General features: G+C 41.5%; 1 protein-coding gene across 4 annotated transcripts in view; it reads left to right on the top strand.

The window, feature by feature from the left end:
* LOC122564918 (SH2 domain-containing protein 3C-like) overlaps positions 1–16,457 on the top strand; it is a 189,707-nt gene that overhangs the window by 92,804 nt on the left and 80,446 nt on the right. The window contains exon 1 of one of the 4 annotated variants that reach the window (XM_087998327.1): positions 986–1,093. The exons of the other annotated variants lie outside the window; for them this stretch is intronic. Coding sequence (XP_087854453.1) covers positions 1,053–1,093 — 41 coding nt within the window. The 5' untranslated portion in view covers positions 986–1,052. Of the gene's footprint in view, positions 1–985; positions 1,094–16,457 lie in introns of those variants that run through there. 4 annotated transcript variants of the gene reach the window in all.

Raw genomic sequence — 16,457 nt, 5'->3', positions numbered from 1 at the left:
GAGGAATTCTCTGTTTCAAGAGCTGTGGATGCTCAGTCCCTGAGTATTTTGAGGACAGAGATCAGCAGACTTTTAAACTATGAGTCAAAAGGTACAGCGATCATGCAGGAATTTCGAATTCAGGTAAACAATCAACCAGGATCATATTGGAACAGCAGGGCAGGTTTGAAGGGCTGAACGACCTGCTTCTGCTCCAGTTCCCATCCCTTACAATTCAAACAGCAATGGCAAGCTGCCTGTATCTCCTTGCATGGACAGTATCCATGTGTATGTCACTAGTCTATTTGACTGTGGAGGGCTTCACCGTCAAGTCCTCCCATGAAAACTGCCTGTGTGTAACTTTCAAGAATCCAATTAGAAGTAAAACACTGAAGAACAACCGTTGGAGATTATATTTAATCAAACTGGGAAAATGTGTTCTAGACATGGAGACTCGACAAACAAACATTCTACTGATTAGCATTAATCGTACTTTCTTTAAAAAAAACACGTTCATTATAGGTTCAGGAAAAGAGAATGTTGTGTCCCACAGACACGCAGGCGAAAAAAAAACGACTAGGTTTAATGCACAGTCTTAGTTTACAGCATTTTTCTCCAGCACCAATCCAACAAACAGAAAAGATGTGTGAGAAAGTGATGGAGAAAAAATTCTGGGCAACAAGACAGAGTGTTCATTCACTGTGTGGGAGAGCCTTGAGGTTTTAGTACAATCCTGTAATCCCATTCACAAGTTCCAACTCTCTAATACTATGCGTCTTTTAGTAATCTTATAAAATCCACTGAAGAAAGCTCTCACTACCCAGGCTAAATGGGATTAAGTGCATGCCCTCTAGTTGGCTGGGATTGGTACATTCCATTAGTAGTTCTTTCCTCTCTCTCTCTCTCCGTCTTTCTCAACTATTCCGCCCTCCCCTCTCCGAGAGTTTTGTTCAGATTGGAGCAGTCTCTGTGTGAGACTGTCAGTTGGTCACTTGCTGTTTTAGTTGTGTAAAGCGCAAGACAACAGTCACCGTCTGCTGTCCGTGATATCGTGGGGGAGCGGTTGAGGCCAAATGGCCGAACTAACCAGTGAGGGCTGGACCATGGGTCTGAGGTATGTCTGATGGGCTTTAGTTTCTAGCCCCCTCCCTGCCGTTCTTCAAAGTTCAGTGAGGTTAACCTAATCCAGCTGTTGGTTTGAAGGAATTTGGTTGTTCAGCCTGCACTGTGAAAAGTCCGTGGCGTTCTCTCTCTGTTTTCTGTTTTGTTTCAGAAACAACTTTCTTCATCATTGCTACAGTATAAGCTTGCTCTATCGCTTATGCAGACGCTCAGCTGCTGTGGCTCTCAGTCCACATCTGCCTGAGAGCGCTTTGTGTGAGGATAGATAAAGGCAGGTCCCGCTGTGACCAAACTCTGGGGACGCCCAGAAGAGAGAAAGCCAGGGACAGACTGTCAAAGAGTCCGATAGATTGTCAAAGAGACGACGAGAAAGTCAAATACAAGTGAGACAGAGGGCATGAGGACGACTGTTAGCAGATACTCAAGAGATGGACAGTGGGCCAAGAGGATGGAGACTAAAACACAATGAGAAATGTCAGAGAGCGAATCATGGAAAACAGACAACAAGCCAGAAAGGACAACAGAAGAAAAAATGCTTTTAAAGATCAAAAATTAATTGAAAAGAAATACAGACAAACTGAAGAGAAGAGCATTCTTTCTGTTGTGTACTATTTAGGTCCACTTATTTAGCAACTTCTAGATTTACTTGTTTAATAAAATTTTTCTAGGTATTGCCTTCTCCTCTCTCCCACTATTGACAGGTCACTGGACGGCTGCCATTATGAAGCCACCTATTGGCTCCACCAACAATTTCCTCACGTTCACCCTCTGTCTAAGGCTCAGCAGTAGAATACACCAAGAGGCACTGAGCCATGTAGAGAAACGGTGCCAGGTTTGATTCCTGTCTCTTGCTCCATTGCTTGGTTTTAGTTGGGGCACCACAGTTGGCCTCAGGGTGGGGGAGTGTATGTGTGTGCAGAAGGATCAAACCAACTAAGATTCCTGTTCCCGATTAGCAAACTGTGATTTATACTGGACATCAGATGAGGATGAGAGGATTGCAGGTGAGATGTCCACGCACTGTGCCGTGATTGAAGAGGTTTGCATTCTGGCTGCCTCGGGTCACATAAGGAAGGTTCCAAAGGGTATCAGGTACCTGTGCAGCTGTCTCACCACCAAATAGCCAATGGTTTAAGATTGTGCGAAGTCTGAAATGAGAGTAATATTCCTTTAAGAATAAGCTTTGGAAAATATAATTTTTTAAAAAACCAATTGGAAGATGGTTCTGCAAAAGTTCTCCTTTATGATAGGAAACACAATTATAAGGACAACAACTTAAATTTATACAGCATCTTTAATGCAGTGGCTCAGTGGTTAGCACTGCTGCCTCACAGCACCAGGGACTTGGGTTCGATTCCTCGATCTGTGTGGAGTTTGCACATTCTCCCCGTGTCTGCTTGTGTTTCATCCGGGTGCTCCGGTTTCCTCCCACAATCCAAAGATGTGCAGGTCAGGTGAATTGGCCATGCTAAATTGCCCATAATATTAGGTGCATTAGTCAGAGGTAAAATGTAGGTAGGGAATGGGTCCAGGTGGGTTACTCTTTGGAGGGTTGGTGTGGATATGTTGGGCCAAATGGTCTGTTTCTATACTATAGGAAATCTAATCTGAAAAAAGATGCGCCGAGGCTCTTCACTTGAGTAGTATCAAGGATGTTTTAATTCTGACTCACATAAGACAATATTAAGATAGGTAACCAAAAACCGAGCACAGTTTAGAAAGCCAGTTGAAACAGGAGAGAGCGGATTAAGGAGGGAATTTCACCCAGGCAAGCTGCAGTCTCAGGCCACTGCTGGTGTAACAATTAAGATCCAAAATGATCAAGAGGGAAGAATTGGAGGAGCACAGATATCTCAGGGTGGAGTGTGGGTGTTTATAGGATTAGAGGAGATAGGGGGGAATAGAAAGGCATGGAGAGATTTGAGCATCAGAAGGTTTAAGGGTCAAGGCATTGTCAGTCTATTGCAGCACCAATGTTGCCCAGTGTCAGAATGGAAGCTTTGGAGATTGGCAGCTCCCAGTTCTGGGTGAAACTTTAAAACTGCTTCAAATGTTAGATAAACCTCACATGGCCTCAGTACAAAGGATGCTATAAATTATTGACTTCTGCAGCATAAAGGAAGTTAGTCAGATTCTTGGAGCTTGTTACAAGAGGATTTCCCCTTCAATGTTTGACTTCAGAATTGTTTCAGTACTATTTTCCTTAGCTTCGCTTCTTTGAGCACTCATCTTCCTTCCTTTGTCATTCCTAGAGTTGTTTTTAAAATCACTTGTGGGACTTGAGTGTTGCTGAATGGCCCGCATTTATTGTCAGTCCTTAGTTGCCTTTGAACTATAGGGCTTGCAAGGCCATTTCAGAGGGCAGTTAAGAGTCAATCACATTGCTGCAGATCTGGAGTCACATGTTTCATGGTCATCAGTAGATTCTTAATTCCAGATTATTATTGAATTTACCATCTGCCACAGTGGGATTTGAGCCCTGTTCCCCAGAACATTAGCTGAATGTCTGGATTAATAGCCTAATGATAATACAGCTGGCCATCGCCTCCCTAAAGATTAGTGTTGTAGATTTTAAGTTAAACATTGATTTCTGAAATGAAATGTCCTCTCCAAATTTCTCTATGGGAGGTGAATGGGAACAGAGTTGAGACATCGAGTCAGTGTGACAGATGAAGCCAGGCAGAGAAGATAAGAAGTAAAAATTAGACAGATCAAGCTAGTGGATATTCTTCCCCTTTTGATCTCAAGAGCAGCTAGTTTAAGACAATTATAGGAACCTCTGGTTGCAGAGAGACTGTGAAGAACAGGAAGAAATGCAACATAAAATGCTAAAAAATCTCCATCAGATGAGGCAGCATCTATCAGAGAGCGAATATAAGAATGTATGTGATGAAACACTGAACTTCCCTGATTCCTCAGTTTCCATCATCACTAGCCAAAGTTGGACTTAGATACACAGCCCCTGGCTTCCATTTCAGTAGTGAGATCTCTAACATCAGGTACTGTGTATGGGTTGTCCTACCTGCCTATCTTCTTTTCCACCTATCCACTCCACCCTCCTCCTTGACCTATCACCTTCATCCCCTCCCCCACTCACCTATTGTACTCTATGCTACTTTCTCCCCACCCCCACCCTCCTCTAGCTTATCTCTCCACCCTTCAGGCTCTCTGCCTTTATTCCTGATGAAGGGCTTTTGCCCGAAACATCGATTTTACTGCTCCTCGGATGCTGCCTGAACTGCTGTGCTCTTCCAGCACCACTAATCCAGAATCTGGTTTCCAGCATCTGCAGTCATTGTTTTTACCCACTGTGTATGGGGAATCTACCTGTAGAAGGCTATCACAATTAAGTTTATCCCACGCACAAAGTGCCAGGGATTTGGGACAGAAGCTCCGGTTTTGGGATTGATCTTCCTAGAGATGGGTAGCTAATCCATACCATTTAGACTGTCTATTTGTGGGTTTATGGGAGTGATGCTGCTATTTTCTTCCTGGAGTTGGCTGAGACCTCTATTGAGGGTCAAAGCCCCCTAGCAGCTAGTGGTGGCAGCCAGCTGGAGACTTGTCTGGGAGACTCACAGGGTTCCTATTGTTCTCCACCCTCCCCACCACAGCCACAACCATTGGTGGGGCACAGCTGAAATCACTGGATATCACTGGAAGGAATTTCCCCTTTCATGCTCAAACAGGTAGTTCCTGAGTTGATGGAGGGGTTTACTCATTGGACTATGTATATAAGAACTGGGTTCATCTGAGAGTGTTATGGTTCAGCTGTAGTGCCCCTGCCTTTGAGCCAGGAGGCCTGGATTCGAAGTGCTAATTGCTTCAGTGGTAGGTCATAAAAGCCTGAAAGCTGAGATTTTGGGACCTCATTGTGCTGCTATGGCCGTAAGGCCCAATTTTAGAAAAGGAAAAAGAGATGGGCTCCTGGAGAGGTTGAGGAGTAATGGTAATCTCACTGAATTAGTTAAAAGTCACACAACGCAAGGTTATAGTCCAACATGTTTTTTGGAAGCACTAGCTTTCGGCGCGCTGTTCCTTCATCTGGTGGTTTTGGAGCGGTGCTCCGAAAGCTAGTGCTCCCAAATAAACCTGTTGTACTTTAACCTGGTATTGTGTGATTTTTAACTTTGTCCACCCTAGTCCAACACCGGCACCTCCAATTCACTGACTTAATAATGCAGAGACCCCACTATAGCGGATGGTGAAACTTAAATTCAATAACCACCTGGAAGAGATAGGTTCTTGTTCCTTCCCTTATTTCCCCACATTTTTGTTTAGTTTTGTTATTGTAACACTGTCCCTGGTAGGCAGTACTTGTAATTTATTAATTTTCTATTTAGATAATTACAAAAATGAGCTGAGTTATTTATCTTTGGGGTGGGAGCATGTGGTATTCCCTGGTATTCTTGAATTTTTCAAAATAGGTGGACATAGCAGTGGGAAGGGGCATTATTTCCCCCAATAACACTATTTTGATTAAGACCCCTACCTTGTTTTCACCCACTTTTGATTTTTTTTCTCTGCCAGAGGCAGTGTTTCTAATTTGTTGGTTAGGTGGTTTGCTAATTTGATGGGTTCTTTCCCGATTGGATTCTGTACAGGGATAGGATCAAGAAGTAAAAGGTGGAAACTGATATATATACTAATCTATGAATAACAATGATATTCTGAGATATCTCTGAGAGCCTTTTGCTGTCTATTTCAATATATGAATAGTGGTGTGTGCAACAAACCTAATCTGTTCAGTGGGGTGCTATCAGATGGTGATGTCCTTGTATTCCCCTGTTCAATAGTCACAGTGTCAAGGCTCCAGGCCCTCTGATTGACTCTGCTGCCACAAAGCCTGTCCACCATCCATAATTGGACAGCAAATCTGGGAGCTTCTTCGTAATGGACCAATTCTGGGAAGATGTCTGACAAGTAGAGTATGGTCAGAAACCTGGAAATGGTCTCACTTAAAACAAAAGGTGGAGGATTCAGCCAAATAAGCGCAGTAAATAACAACTTATGGAGACTATTCAGCAACAAAAGTCTTCACAGTAATGATTCATTATTCATTCTCTTGTAGCGCGCCGAAAGCTAGTGCTTCCAAACAAATCTGGCGTTGTGTGGGGACATCACAGCCAAAGTTGGAACTTGTTTCCCATTTCTAACATCAAATAACTTCCTGGATCATATTGGGAAGCAGTTAGGAATAAAGCCATCACAGTGTGGAACTGGAATCACGTAGAGGTTAAACTGGGTAACATTAGCAAATTTCCTTCCCAAAAGTACATGAGTGAATGTATGGGCTTTGTACAACAATGTGATAGCTTCATGGCCATTTTTGCTGACAACTAACATACTAATGCCCTTAAACATGTGCTTTACATTGGGAGTTACTGAATAATAATCATACTCAAGATCCCTTGGCTGGTCCTTTTCCTCTTTAAGTGAATGCAAATCAACTTATGTTCTCTAACCAATACCCTGACAGAGATCATTTAACTCACCTAAAACCAGATATTGAGTCTGATGCGGTATGAGAAATTTCATATATGAGGCTAGATTGAAGAAGTTGTGATTGTTCTCCTTGGAGAGAAAAAGGCTAGGAGGAGATGTAATAGAAGTTTTCAAAATCATGAGTGGGCTAGATAGAGTAGATAAGGAAAAACTTCTCCTGTTCGTTAAGAGGATGCAGATTTAATGTGATGTAAGACCATAGGAGCAGAAATAGATTACAATTTTCAAAAAGGAGCAAATGTGATATAAGAAAAACCTTTTCAAACAGTGAGCAGTTAGAGTCTGGAATACACTGCCTCCTTTATAGGAACCCTTCCTTACAAACATAGGAGATACAAACAAGGAAAAAGAGTAAGTTACTTGGTCCTTTGAGCTATTCATTAACATCATGATTGATCTGATTTTAACCTCAACTTCTCATTCCTGAATGTTCCTGATATTCTTTCATCCCCTTGGTATTCAAAAATCTATCTATTTCTGCCAGAAGATGTTAAAGATTGTGCACCTGCTACTTTTTGTGGAAGCATGGTGAAGGTAGGTTCAATTTGATGCATTGGGTAGGAATAAAGTGCAAGGAAATGGGGAGTTGGCAGGAGGTAATAATGCTCATTTGAGGAGCTGGTACAGAATGACGGGCTGAATGGACTCCCACTGCACCAAAACGTTTCTGTGATCTTGTGAGTATCACTGAACCAACAGATATCAGTAAGCATAATTTAGTTTTGTTGTTGTAATAACGATAAGTGACTTTAATAATATTGCATGGCACGCTGACCTCATCACAAACATCTTTATTCCTAAATCTTGTGAAAGAAATTATATTCTCACTCAGAAGTCCTTAAACTGGCCTCCCAGCCCCATTACTCTACCCAAAATTAGATATTCCAAACAATACCAAAAGAGTTTATGGTTTTGGGACAGAGTGACTGTGCCTCCCGGGTTTGTCATAGTAACATTGGGGAAGTTCAACTTGTGATGCTTTGAGAGAAGCCACAGGAATTGAGGAAGGAAAATGTGCTCACCCTCCCCAAGTCTGTCTCCGCATGGAATGAAGTTTCATTCTTAGTGAAGGAAGTCAGTTTTGAACTCGACCGTAATTTTGGTTATTCACCTATCCCAGGATTAGAACTGTTTCTCACACATTAACATCCTTCTGTAAGTATGCTGACAGATATTGTACACAGTACTCCAGATGCAGTTTCTCTCGTACCTTATATGACTGCACTCTTGTATTTGATTCCCCTCACAGAAAACCATAAAATTTGATTACCATTCCTGAGTACTTGCTTTACCTGCAAACTAACCTCCTGTGATTCATGCCTTCAGGTCTCGGCATCTCAGAGCTCTGCAACCTTTCACCATTTTGAAAATACACTTCTTTAATCTTTCCGTGAAGTGGACAATTCTGCACTTTCCCACATCGTGCTCCAATTGCCAAATCTTTACACATTATGTTTACAATGGAGTAGTATGCACTATCGGAATGCGTCATTATTTAACTTGTGAATTCAATTTGATTTTTGTCCCCACCCCAGAGTCAGCAGTCCTACCCAATCTGACTACCATAAGTTAACACAGAACAGGGATTGAACTGCAGCAATTCAAGAGGGCAGCTCACTACCACCTTCTCAAGGGTAGCTAGGGACAGACAATAAATGCTGGCCCAGCCAGCAATGCCCATGTCCCATGAGTGATTTTAAAAAACTTTCCCTTCCAGCATTAAGAAGGGACATTCCTTTCATGATACCTTTGATCACTCTTTAATCGCCTCCACACTCTGTCCCCTTTCTATGGTACCCTTCCTTATAAACATGGGAGGTACAAACAAGGAAGAAGAGTAGGTCACTTGGCCCTTTGAGCTATTCATTGACATCATGGTTGATCTGATTTTAACCTCAACTTCTCATTCCTGAATGTTCCTGATATTCTTTCATCCCCTTGGTATTCAAAAATCTATCTATTTCTGCCAGAAGATGTTAAAGATGGTGCACCTGCTGCTTTCTTTGTGGAAGAGAAGTCCAAACTTTCTCAATCTTTTGAGAGGAAAAAATATTTCTGTTTTAAGTGTGCACTCTCTTATTTTTAAACTATGACCCCCAATTCTAGATTTTCCCAGAAGAGAAAGCATTTTTTTGACATCCAACTATTCAGATCCCCTCAGGATCTTTTATGTTTCAATTAAGTCATCTCTGACTCTTCTAAACTCCAGACGATACAGGCCAAGCCTGTCTAGCCTTTCCTCATAAGGCAATCTGCTCATTCTAGATAAAAATCCAGTAAACCTTACCCGAGCAGCTTCTAACACATTAACATCCTTCTGTAAGTATGCTGACCAGTACTATACATAATGCTCCAGGTATGGCCTCACTAATGCCTTATATAACTGACGTATTACCTCTGCACACTTGCACAATAAACCATAACATTCAATTAGGGTTTCTGAGTACTTGCTTTACCTTCAAAATAACTTCCTCTGATTCATGCCTTAGGGTCTCTCTGCATCTCAGAGCTCTGCAACATTTCACCATTTTGAAAATATGCCTTTTTATTCTTTTTGTCAAATGGGCAATTCTGCAGTTTCCCACATTGTACTCTATTTGCCAAATCTTTACCCATTAACCCATCTATATTCCTTTGTAGGCTTTCCTACCTATCTTTGTGTCATCAGCAAATGTAGCTACCATACCTTCAGTCCCTTCATTCCAAATAATTTCTATATATTGTAAAGTGTTGAAGCCCCAGCACTGACCCTGAGATATAACGTCTTCCCTTCTCCTCCTCCTCCTTTCCTTACCATCCAAGGCCCAAACATTCTTTTCGGGGTGAAGCAGCAATTTATATGTTTGTCTTTTATTTGAATCTACTGTATTCAATGATGTCTACCCACTAAACACCAATTGGCTGACAACTTAGTAGAGCAGCTGCATTTCCCATGATGAAAGATCCTGCCCAAAATGTCGACTCTCCTGCTCCTCTGATCCTGCTTGACCTGCTGTGCTTTCTCCAGCTCCACATTTTATCAGCTCCATTTAGTCTACAAGAATTGCCTTGAGTTTCTATTATCTGTCATTTTAATTCTCCAACTTTCTCTCACACTGACATATCTGTTCTAAATCTGCTGCACTGTTCTAGTGAAACTTTAAGAAACAGCACTACATCTTTTGATTAGGTATTATACGGCCTTCTGGATTCAACACCTGAGTTCACATTTTCATCATGCAGACTCTGTCTTCCTATTTTGTTTCCTTGTCTTTATATATTTTGTTTTTTCTCTTGGTTTCACTTTTAGACAGCAGCACCTGCTCCATTTCTTTGTTTCTTTCATTGCCTTAACACTATTTCCCCGGTGGAGTAAGATCAATTCTTCTGTCAGTCAAACTCTCTGTCTTCCATCTTATTATTAAACATATTATTAAACATTATCAAACCTTGTCCAAACCCTATCACACTTGTATAATTTCTCAATTTTCAAGAAAAGTCCTTGACCTGAAATGTTAACTCTATTTCTCTCTTCACAGGTGTTGCCTGACCTGCTCTGTATTTCTAGCATTTGCTGCTTTATATAAATGAAATTGACCTCGTTCTCGTGCATTTGACTTAATGTTTTGTACCGTTTAGGCTAAGCTCTCCCTCAGGAGTCAGGATTCTGACAATGGAACCATTTCCAACCCCAATCCTTGTATCTGAGGTCCACACTGCCCTACCACACTATACAGACACACACACGCGCACACAAAATATATTTTACGGGGGATGTCCAATGAATAAGCCAACTCTGCATTCACCATTCATTTAGGAAGACCAGTGGGTTCTGGCAGCAGGATGCAGTACAGCAGTGGAATGTAGTCTCAGCGTGGGTTACCTGTTTTAGTCCATAATTAGTAGTACATGAACCAACAACCTTCTGTCTTTGTACTACTCACCTTAGTTTTAAAGTACAGTGCAATAGATATAAGGCAACACTGTCTGTGAGACCTGTGGAAGTGCTGTGGGGGGCTGGACCAACAACCTCCTCTCACTGCATGTTGGCAAAACTAAATCAGGGCTAATTTCCCTTTTGAAGCACCTTAATCTGTTACCTACCACTGCTTAATTGGTGACTGCTGCCATTGTGAGCCTGTCTCTGGGAAATTTATCATATCCTTATTCCCATCACCTCCAAAACAGTCTCCAGATGGCTGAGAAAATTCTGCCTTCACTTCACACATTAGTAAGAATATTTTGCCATTAAACCCAATCTAAAGTCTCTTCTACTCAGACCATATTTTAAAAAGGCACTCATGTGACATTTTTCCATTTCTCACATCCTGTCTGATAGCAAGTGGGTACTTTCCTCAATCGGACTAGCTTTACACTGTGGACTTTACAGGATGACATAGCGAATTATAATCAGATTTTTAATGTATTCTCTTGTGGGATGTGGGTATTGCTGTTTGGCCAGCATTTATTGTCTGTCCCTCGTTGCCTTTGAGAAGGTGGTGGTGAGCTATCTGTTGAACTGCTGTGGTCCACATGCTATAGGTTGATCCACACTAGAATTCCATAATTTCAACCCAATGGCAGTGAAGGAACAGCAATATATTTCCAATTTAGGATGGTGAGTGGCTTGGAGGGGAACTTGCAGATGCTGCTGCTCCCATGTATCTGTTGTTCTGTCTTTCTAGATGGAAGTAGTTGTTCTTTGGAAGGTGCAGTTAAGGATGTTGGGCAATTTCTGCAGTGCATCTTATAGATAGAACATATTGCTGCTACTGAGCGTCAGTGGTGGAGGAAATAGATGTTTGTGGATACAGTGCCAATCTCAAAATTACCAAACTCAATCTGATGACATATTTTTGAAGGGTAACGTAACAATATTGGAAACTCAACAGCCAATTAATGCACATCAAGGTCCCATAAAGAGCAATGTGATAATCATCAGATAATCTGTGAGAAATGACGATTGCAGGATTGATATAGATAGCAATTGGACATTGTTTGTTTTTTGAACTGTATCATGAGAATGTATTACATCCAGCTGAAAGGGGAGATAACACCTTAGTTTAATGTCTCATCAGAAAGACAGCATCTGCAACAGTTCCTCAGTGCTGGATTGTAGTGTCAATCTAGGTTATATGTTTGAGTCCCTATACAGCAGTGCCTGAACTAACAACCATATGGCTTTGCACTATCCATTTTAAAATACGGTTAGTTACTGCATTGAGAGTTGGGCTATAGGCTCAGATGAATTTGAACGCTCATCTTCTTTTCTGCAAGATTGTTCACCATTTTATGAAGAAATGTGTCCACTGTCTTTGTACTTTTTACTCACTTAAGAATCGCGTACATTAAGAGAAAACCTGAGGTGCACCATGGCCATTATATCCCAGGCACCATGCAGCAGGACAAGACAGTAGGTTGCAGTTTAACGACAGTGGTGAACTTAGAGCATCTTGCCACCCCCCCTCAGCTGCACGCCTTACCTCCCCCATCATACCTGCCCATAGCCCCTCAACACTAGGACAGAAGAAACTCTCGACCTTGGTGACTCCTGTTCATGAGAGACTGTGACACAGCAATGCTCTAGGGTCTGATTTAAGACCTCAATGCAGGAACTGTCTCCCTCCTGTCTAGGAAAAAGGAGAGTTAGGTAAAAAAACAACAAAGAAATGAACAAAATAAGTAAATGGGAGGTTATTTAGGTTTGATTGTAGTAATCTGTTGTCATGGAGACCAGTGCAGAGGAAACACATATCGTTGGGTGATTGATGGTGGAACTAATCCAGTGTCAACAAGAGGAGAGGGAGTGAGCACTACATCAGCTCCAGGCAGATTGGCTTGCACATATGATAACCTCCTCTGAAGAAATATCTCAAATGAGCAGCAGGGGATTCTGTGCTGTAGGTTTTCACATTTAACCTGCACTAATTTGCAGAATGTGGTTACGTTGTTTAATGCACTCACCCAGTTGTGTGTAGTTTGCAGACATACAGCACAGCAGGGTCTCAGCATTCCGTATCCCTTCTGGGCTGAGCTGGCTGCTCTGAGCCACCTCAGCAGCTGAAGGGAAACGCCCCTGGGTTACTTAGGAAACGAATGAAGCAGGATTCCTGCTCTGGATGCAGCTGCAAGTTTTGTGTTTGCGTGTTTTGATGAGAAAAAGGATGGAACCTGGCGGTTATCCCCTATATTGCCAACTGATACCAATTGTACAACCTATCACATGGCTTTCTCTGAACCATGACCCCTCTCCAGCACCTTCAGTGGATAAGGTGAAAATATCTGAAGTAAAGGAATAGTGGCTCTGTCATGTAACTTCTCTCAAGATTGTGTTTTAATTCCCAAACTTGTGTTTGGTTTTTAGAAGCTGATGTGTTATTCTCCATACTGCTTCCAGCTGTGACTCAGTTTGTAATGCACTCACCTCTGAGTCATAAGGTTAAGGTTCAAATTCAACACCAGAGACTTTAGGCATGAATTCTAGGTTAACATTCCAATACTGTACTGAGGGAGCTTTCCTCTGCGCTATTGGCTGACCTGTCTTTTGAAAGTTAAACTGAAATCCTGTTTGCCTTCTTGGTTAGATGTAAAAGGTCCCCAGGCACTATTCCTTCGATGTTGTTGAGTCAGAATCATGGGATTTCCTTCCTAACAGCATTCCTTCCTAACATGGACTGGGATCTCATGGATCTCAGTCGTTCAAGAAGGCAGCTCACCACCATCTAAGAAGAGGCTGGATAGGCTGGGACTTCTTTTTCCCGGTGTGTAGGAGGCTAAGGGGTGACTTTATAGAGGTCTATAAAATCATGAGGGGCATAATTAAGGTGAATAGCAAAGGTCTTTTCTTCCCAGGGTAGGGGAATTCAAAACTAAAGGGCATAAATTTAAGGTGAGAGGGGAAAGTTTTAAATGAGACTTGAGGGGAAACCTCTTCACATAGAGGGTGGTGCGTATATGGAATGAACTGCCAGAGGAAGTGGTAGATGCAGGTACACTGCCAATACCTCAAAGACATTTGGACAAGTACATGAATAGGAAAGGTTTAGAGGGCTAAATGATGGCAAATGGGACTAGTTTAGCTTGGGAAACCTGGTTGACATGGATGAGTTAGACTGAAGGGTCTGTTTCCCTGCTGCATGACTTGATGACTTTATAACTAGGAACAGGTGATAAATGTCCAGGTCCCCCGAATGAATTTAAAAAGCTATCCTTAAGAAGAGTGGGGAAGGTTACTCTGGGTGTTCTGGCCAATATTTATCCCTCAGTCAGCATTATGTTAAAATAAATTATCTGATCATTATCATCTTGTTTGTGAGTGTTTGCTATGTACAAATTGGCTGCCATGTCTCCTACTTCACGGCAATGTCTCCTACATTACAACAATGAATGTTTGGTGACATCCCACTGTTGCGATAGCCGCTATGTAAAAATCAGGATTTTTTGGCTGCATTATACCTTCAAAGAGATGATGGTTTTAAATGGACATTGCAGTGTTCAGACTCACAATCCATGTAAAGTCTCAGTTCAGTTCACTTGCTTGTCAGATGCTTCGTGAACAGCTGCTTATGGATCTGTAACTTGAGAAGCACCTGTATAACAACAGATTATACAACTGCCTGCATTCTTGACAGTCAGCACTCCTGTACACTCAACACTTGTCTAAATATCTTTCAACAAATTGCCTCCTCTGGAGAACTAGTCACTCACTCTTCCTATTCTGGCAATCAATGGATCCCGCTTTCAAAATCCCTTTAAAGTTCATCTGTTTAATTTACTATTAATATTTTATTGCTTAAAATTAATTTGCTTTGCTTGTTCTGTATGGGCTGGTTAGTCTAGTTGATGATCTGATAATTAAAGGATGTAAGAATTATCGTCAGTAGAATAGACAATTCAGTGGAGAAGCAGTATTATAAAACCATGGGGTTCTTCCACCAGTTTACTGGGTGATAACACCATATTAATCAGGATTCAACTTCTCTGTTTAGTTGATCTCAAACTGGGCATCATAAATAGCCTCAAAGCTCTTGGGTTGGGGAAGGGAAGAATTACCCAGTGTTCCTGATCTATTATTATCTAGTGATCCCAGTTCAAAGCCTTCTGCACATGGGTGGGTGTTCACGTTGGGAAGGAATGGTTTTACATCTAAGCACACGCAATCATTGCCCACACTCACTGTCAAGGTTCACAAACAAAGACTAGCCATATTTGGACAAGTTAGCAAACAACAGCCTTTGAAGCCATGACACAAGTTAGTGCCTTGAGGGCAGCAAGGAGATAACACTCCATGTTATGTATTAAATAAAAGATGACTGAGAGTAGATGAGCTAACTGCAGTTAATTAATAGCATCATTACACAACCATTCATTGTTGCACAGCTACTATGTTTTATATCATGTTAATGTCTTGTTAATAGCCACTTTATCTCCTGGTAATTGCTTTTAATTGCTTCTTCATATTCCCCCCCACTTTAAATCAAAACATTACCCATAATGGGAAAGGAAACAGACTGTGAAACATTAACTCTTTACTTGATGCAGCTCACTGCACTAGAGCACTCACTGTTGAAAAAGGATCTTTGTGTTGTATTATTTTTTCCCCCAGTACATTCTCTTCCTGCCCTGAGAGGGCAGTGTGCTGAATCACACACATGCTGCCCATCCTCGTGGACTTGGGACATGTGAGTTTCCAGAGTGATTCTTGTTGAGCTTTTCAATTGTGAGAGGTATTGCAACCAAACCTATTCTGCCCTCACTAGGCTTTGCACATGATCAGGAAGAAGGGCTAATGCCCGAAACGTCGATTCTCCTGTTCCCTAGATGCTGCCTGACCTGCTGCGCTTTTCCAGCAACACATTTCCATCTTTGCACATGATCATCTGGGTAATGGATTAAGAGTGGGGAAACCCTGTCATGATGTGGCTGCAATGTACCTAGTGGATTACTGTAAAAACCTATCTGGTGTCCTTTGAGGAAGGAAGTCTGTTGTCTCTAAAACCTGTACGAGTGTGTAAACTCATAGCTGTCTGGTGAGATGGTCTAGCAATGTCAGAGTGAGTTATTAATTTTTCCTGCTGAGTTAACCTTTGCACTTTTGTGTTCAGTTGAAAACGTGCTTCCTAGGGTGAATTTTATAAACTGACCCCAGCAGTATTCAGAGGTTGGTCACATTGGATAATGTCAACATACAAAGTAGTTCATCTGAAAGCTAAATCTGATTTGTGCCAAGTGCTGAATGGGTTAATCTTGGAAGTTGTCCGGATCCGTTTCTGAGGCAGTCTGAAAGGATGCACATGTCCAAAACACTAGTTCCTGAGTTTGAAATGCTTTTCACTTTGAATGTAGCAGAAACAGATGTTCCATAATGATCTTGGACATCTCTCTTGAGAGAAACTCTTTCTGTCAATTGAGCGCTAACTGGACAATATCACTGTGGTATTTGGGGAGTAAATGAATAATCTAAGTTAAATGAAATCTTTAGAGTACAGCACACATCACAATAAATCTACACATCAGAATGTCACTTATGCACTATTAAAATAATCTATCCAATTTTACGCAGTCTCTTCAATAAATCACATTTTGTCTAGTGACTCATGCTGATTTATTTAAACCGTTTGGAAGCCAATATCCATAAATTGATCATAAACCATCAATATCTGTAAATTGAACCAATCAAATTGATATCCAGCCTTTGCCAATTCTTCCTATGTCCAACTGAAAGTAACATATACTTGACAGCAAAACTTTAACATTGTCGCAAACAGTAAAATTACTAAAGCTACCCACCTGAATTAGGCACTCGCTGTCAGATTGGCCTGCATAAAAAGTTTTCCCTGCATCACCATTTTAAGTCATGTTGCAATCATTTG

The sequence above is a fragment of the Chiloscyllium plagiosum genome, unplaced genomic scaffold (assembly GCF_037043375.1).
Source record: "Chiloscyllium plagiosum isolate Xiang-an unplaced genomic scaffold, Cpla_swu_hap1 HiC_scaffold_21, whole genome shotgun sequence".
Classification (NCBI taxonomy): domain Eukaryota; kingdom Metazoa; phylum Chordata; class Chondrichthyes; order Orectolobiformes; family Hemiscylliidae; genus Chiloscyllium; species Chiloscyllium plagiosum.
The sequence above is the reverse complement of the archived record's forward strand: the minus strand, read 5'-3'. Positions and strand labels throughout refer to the sequence as shown.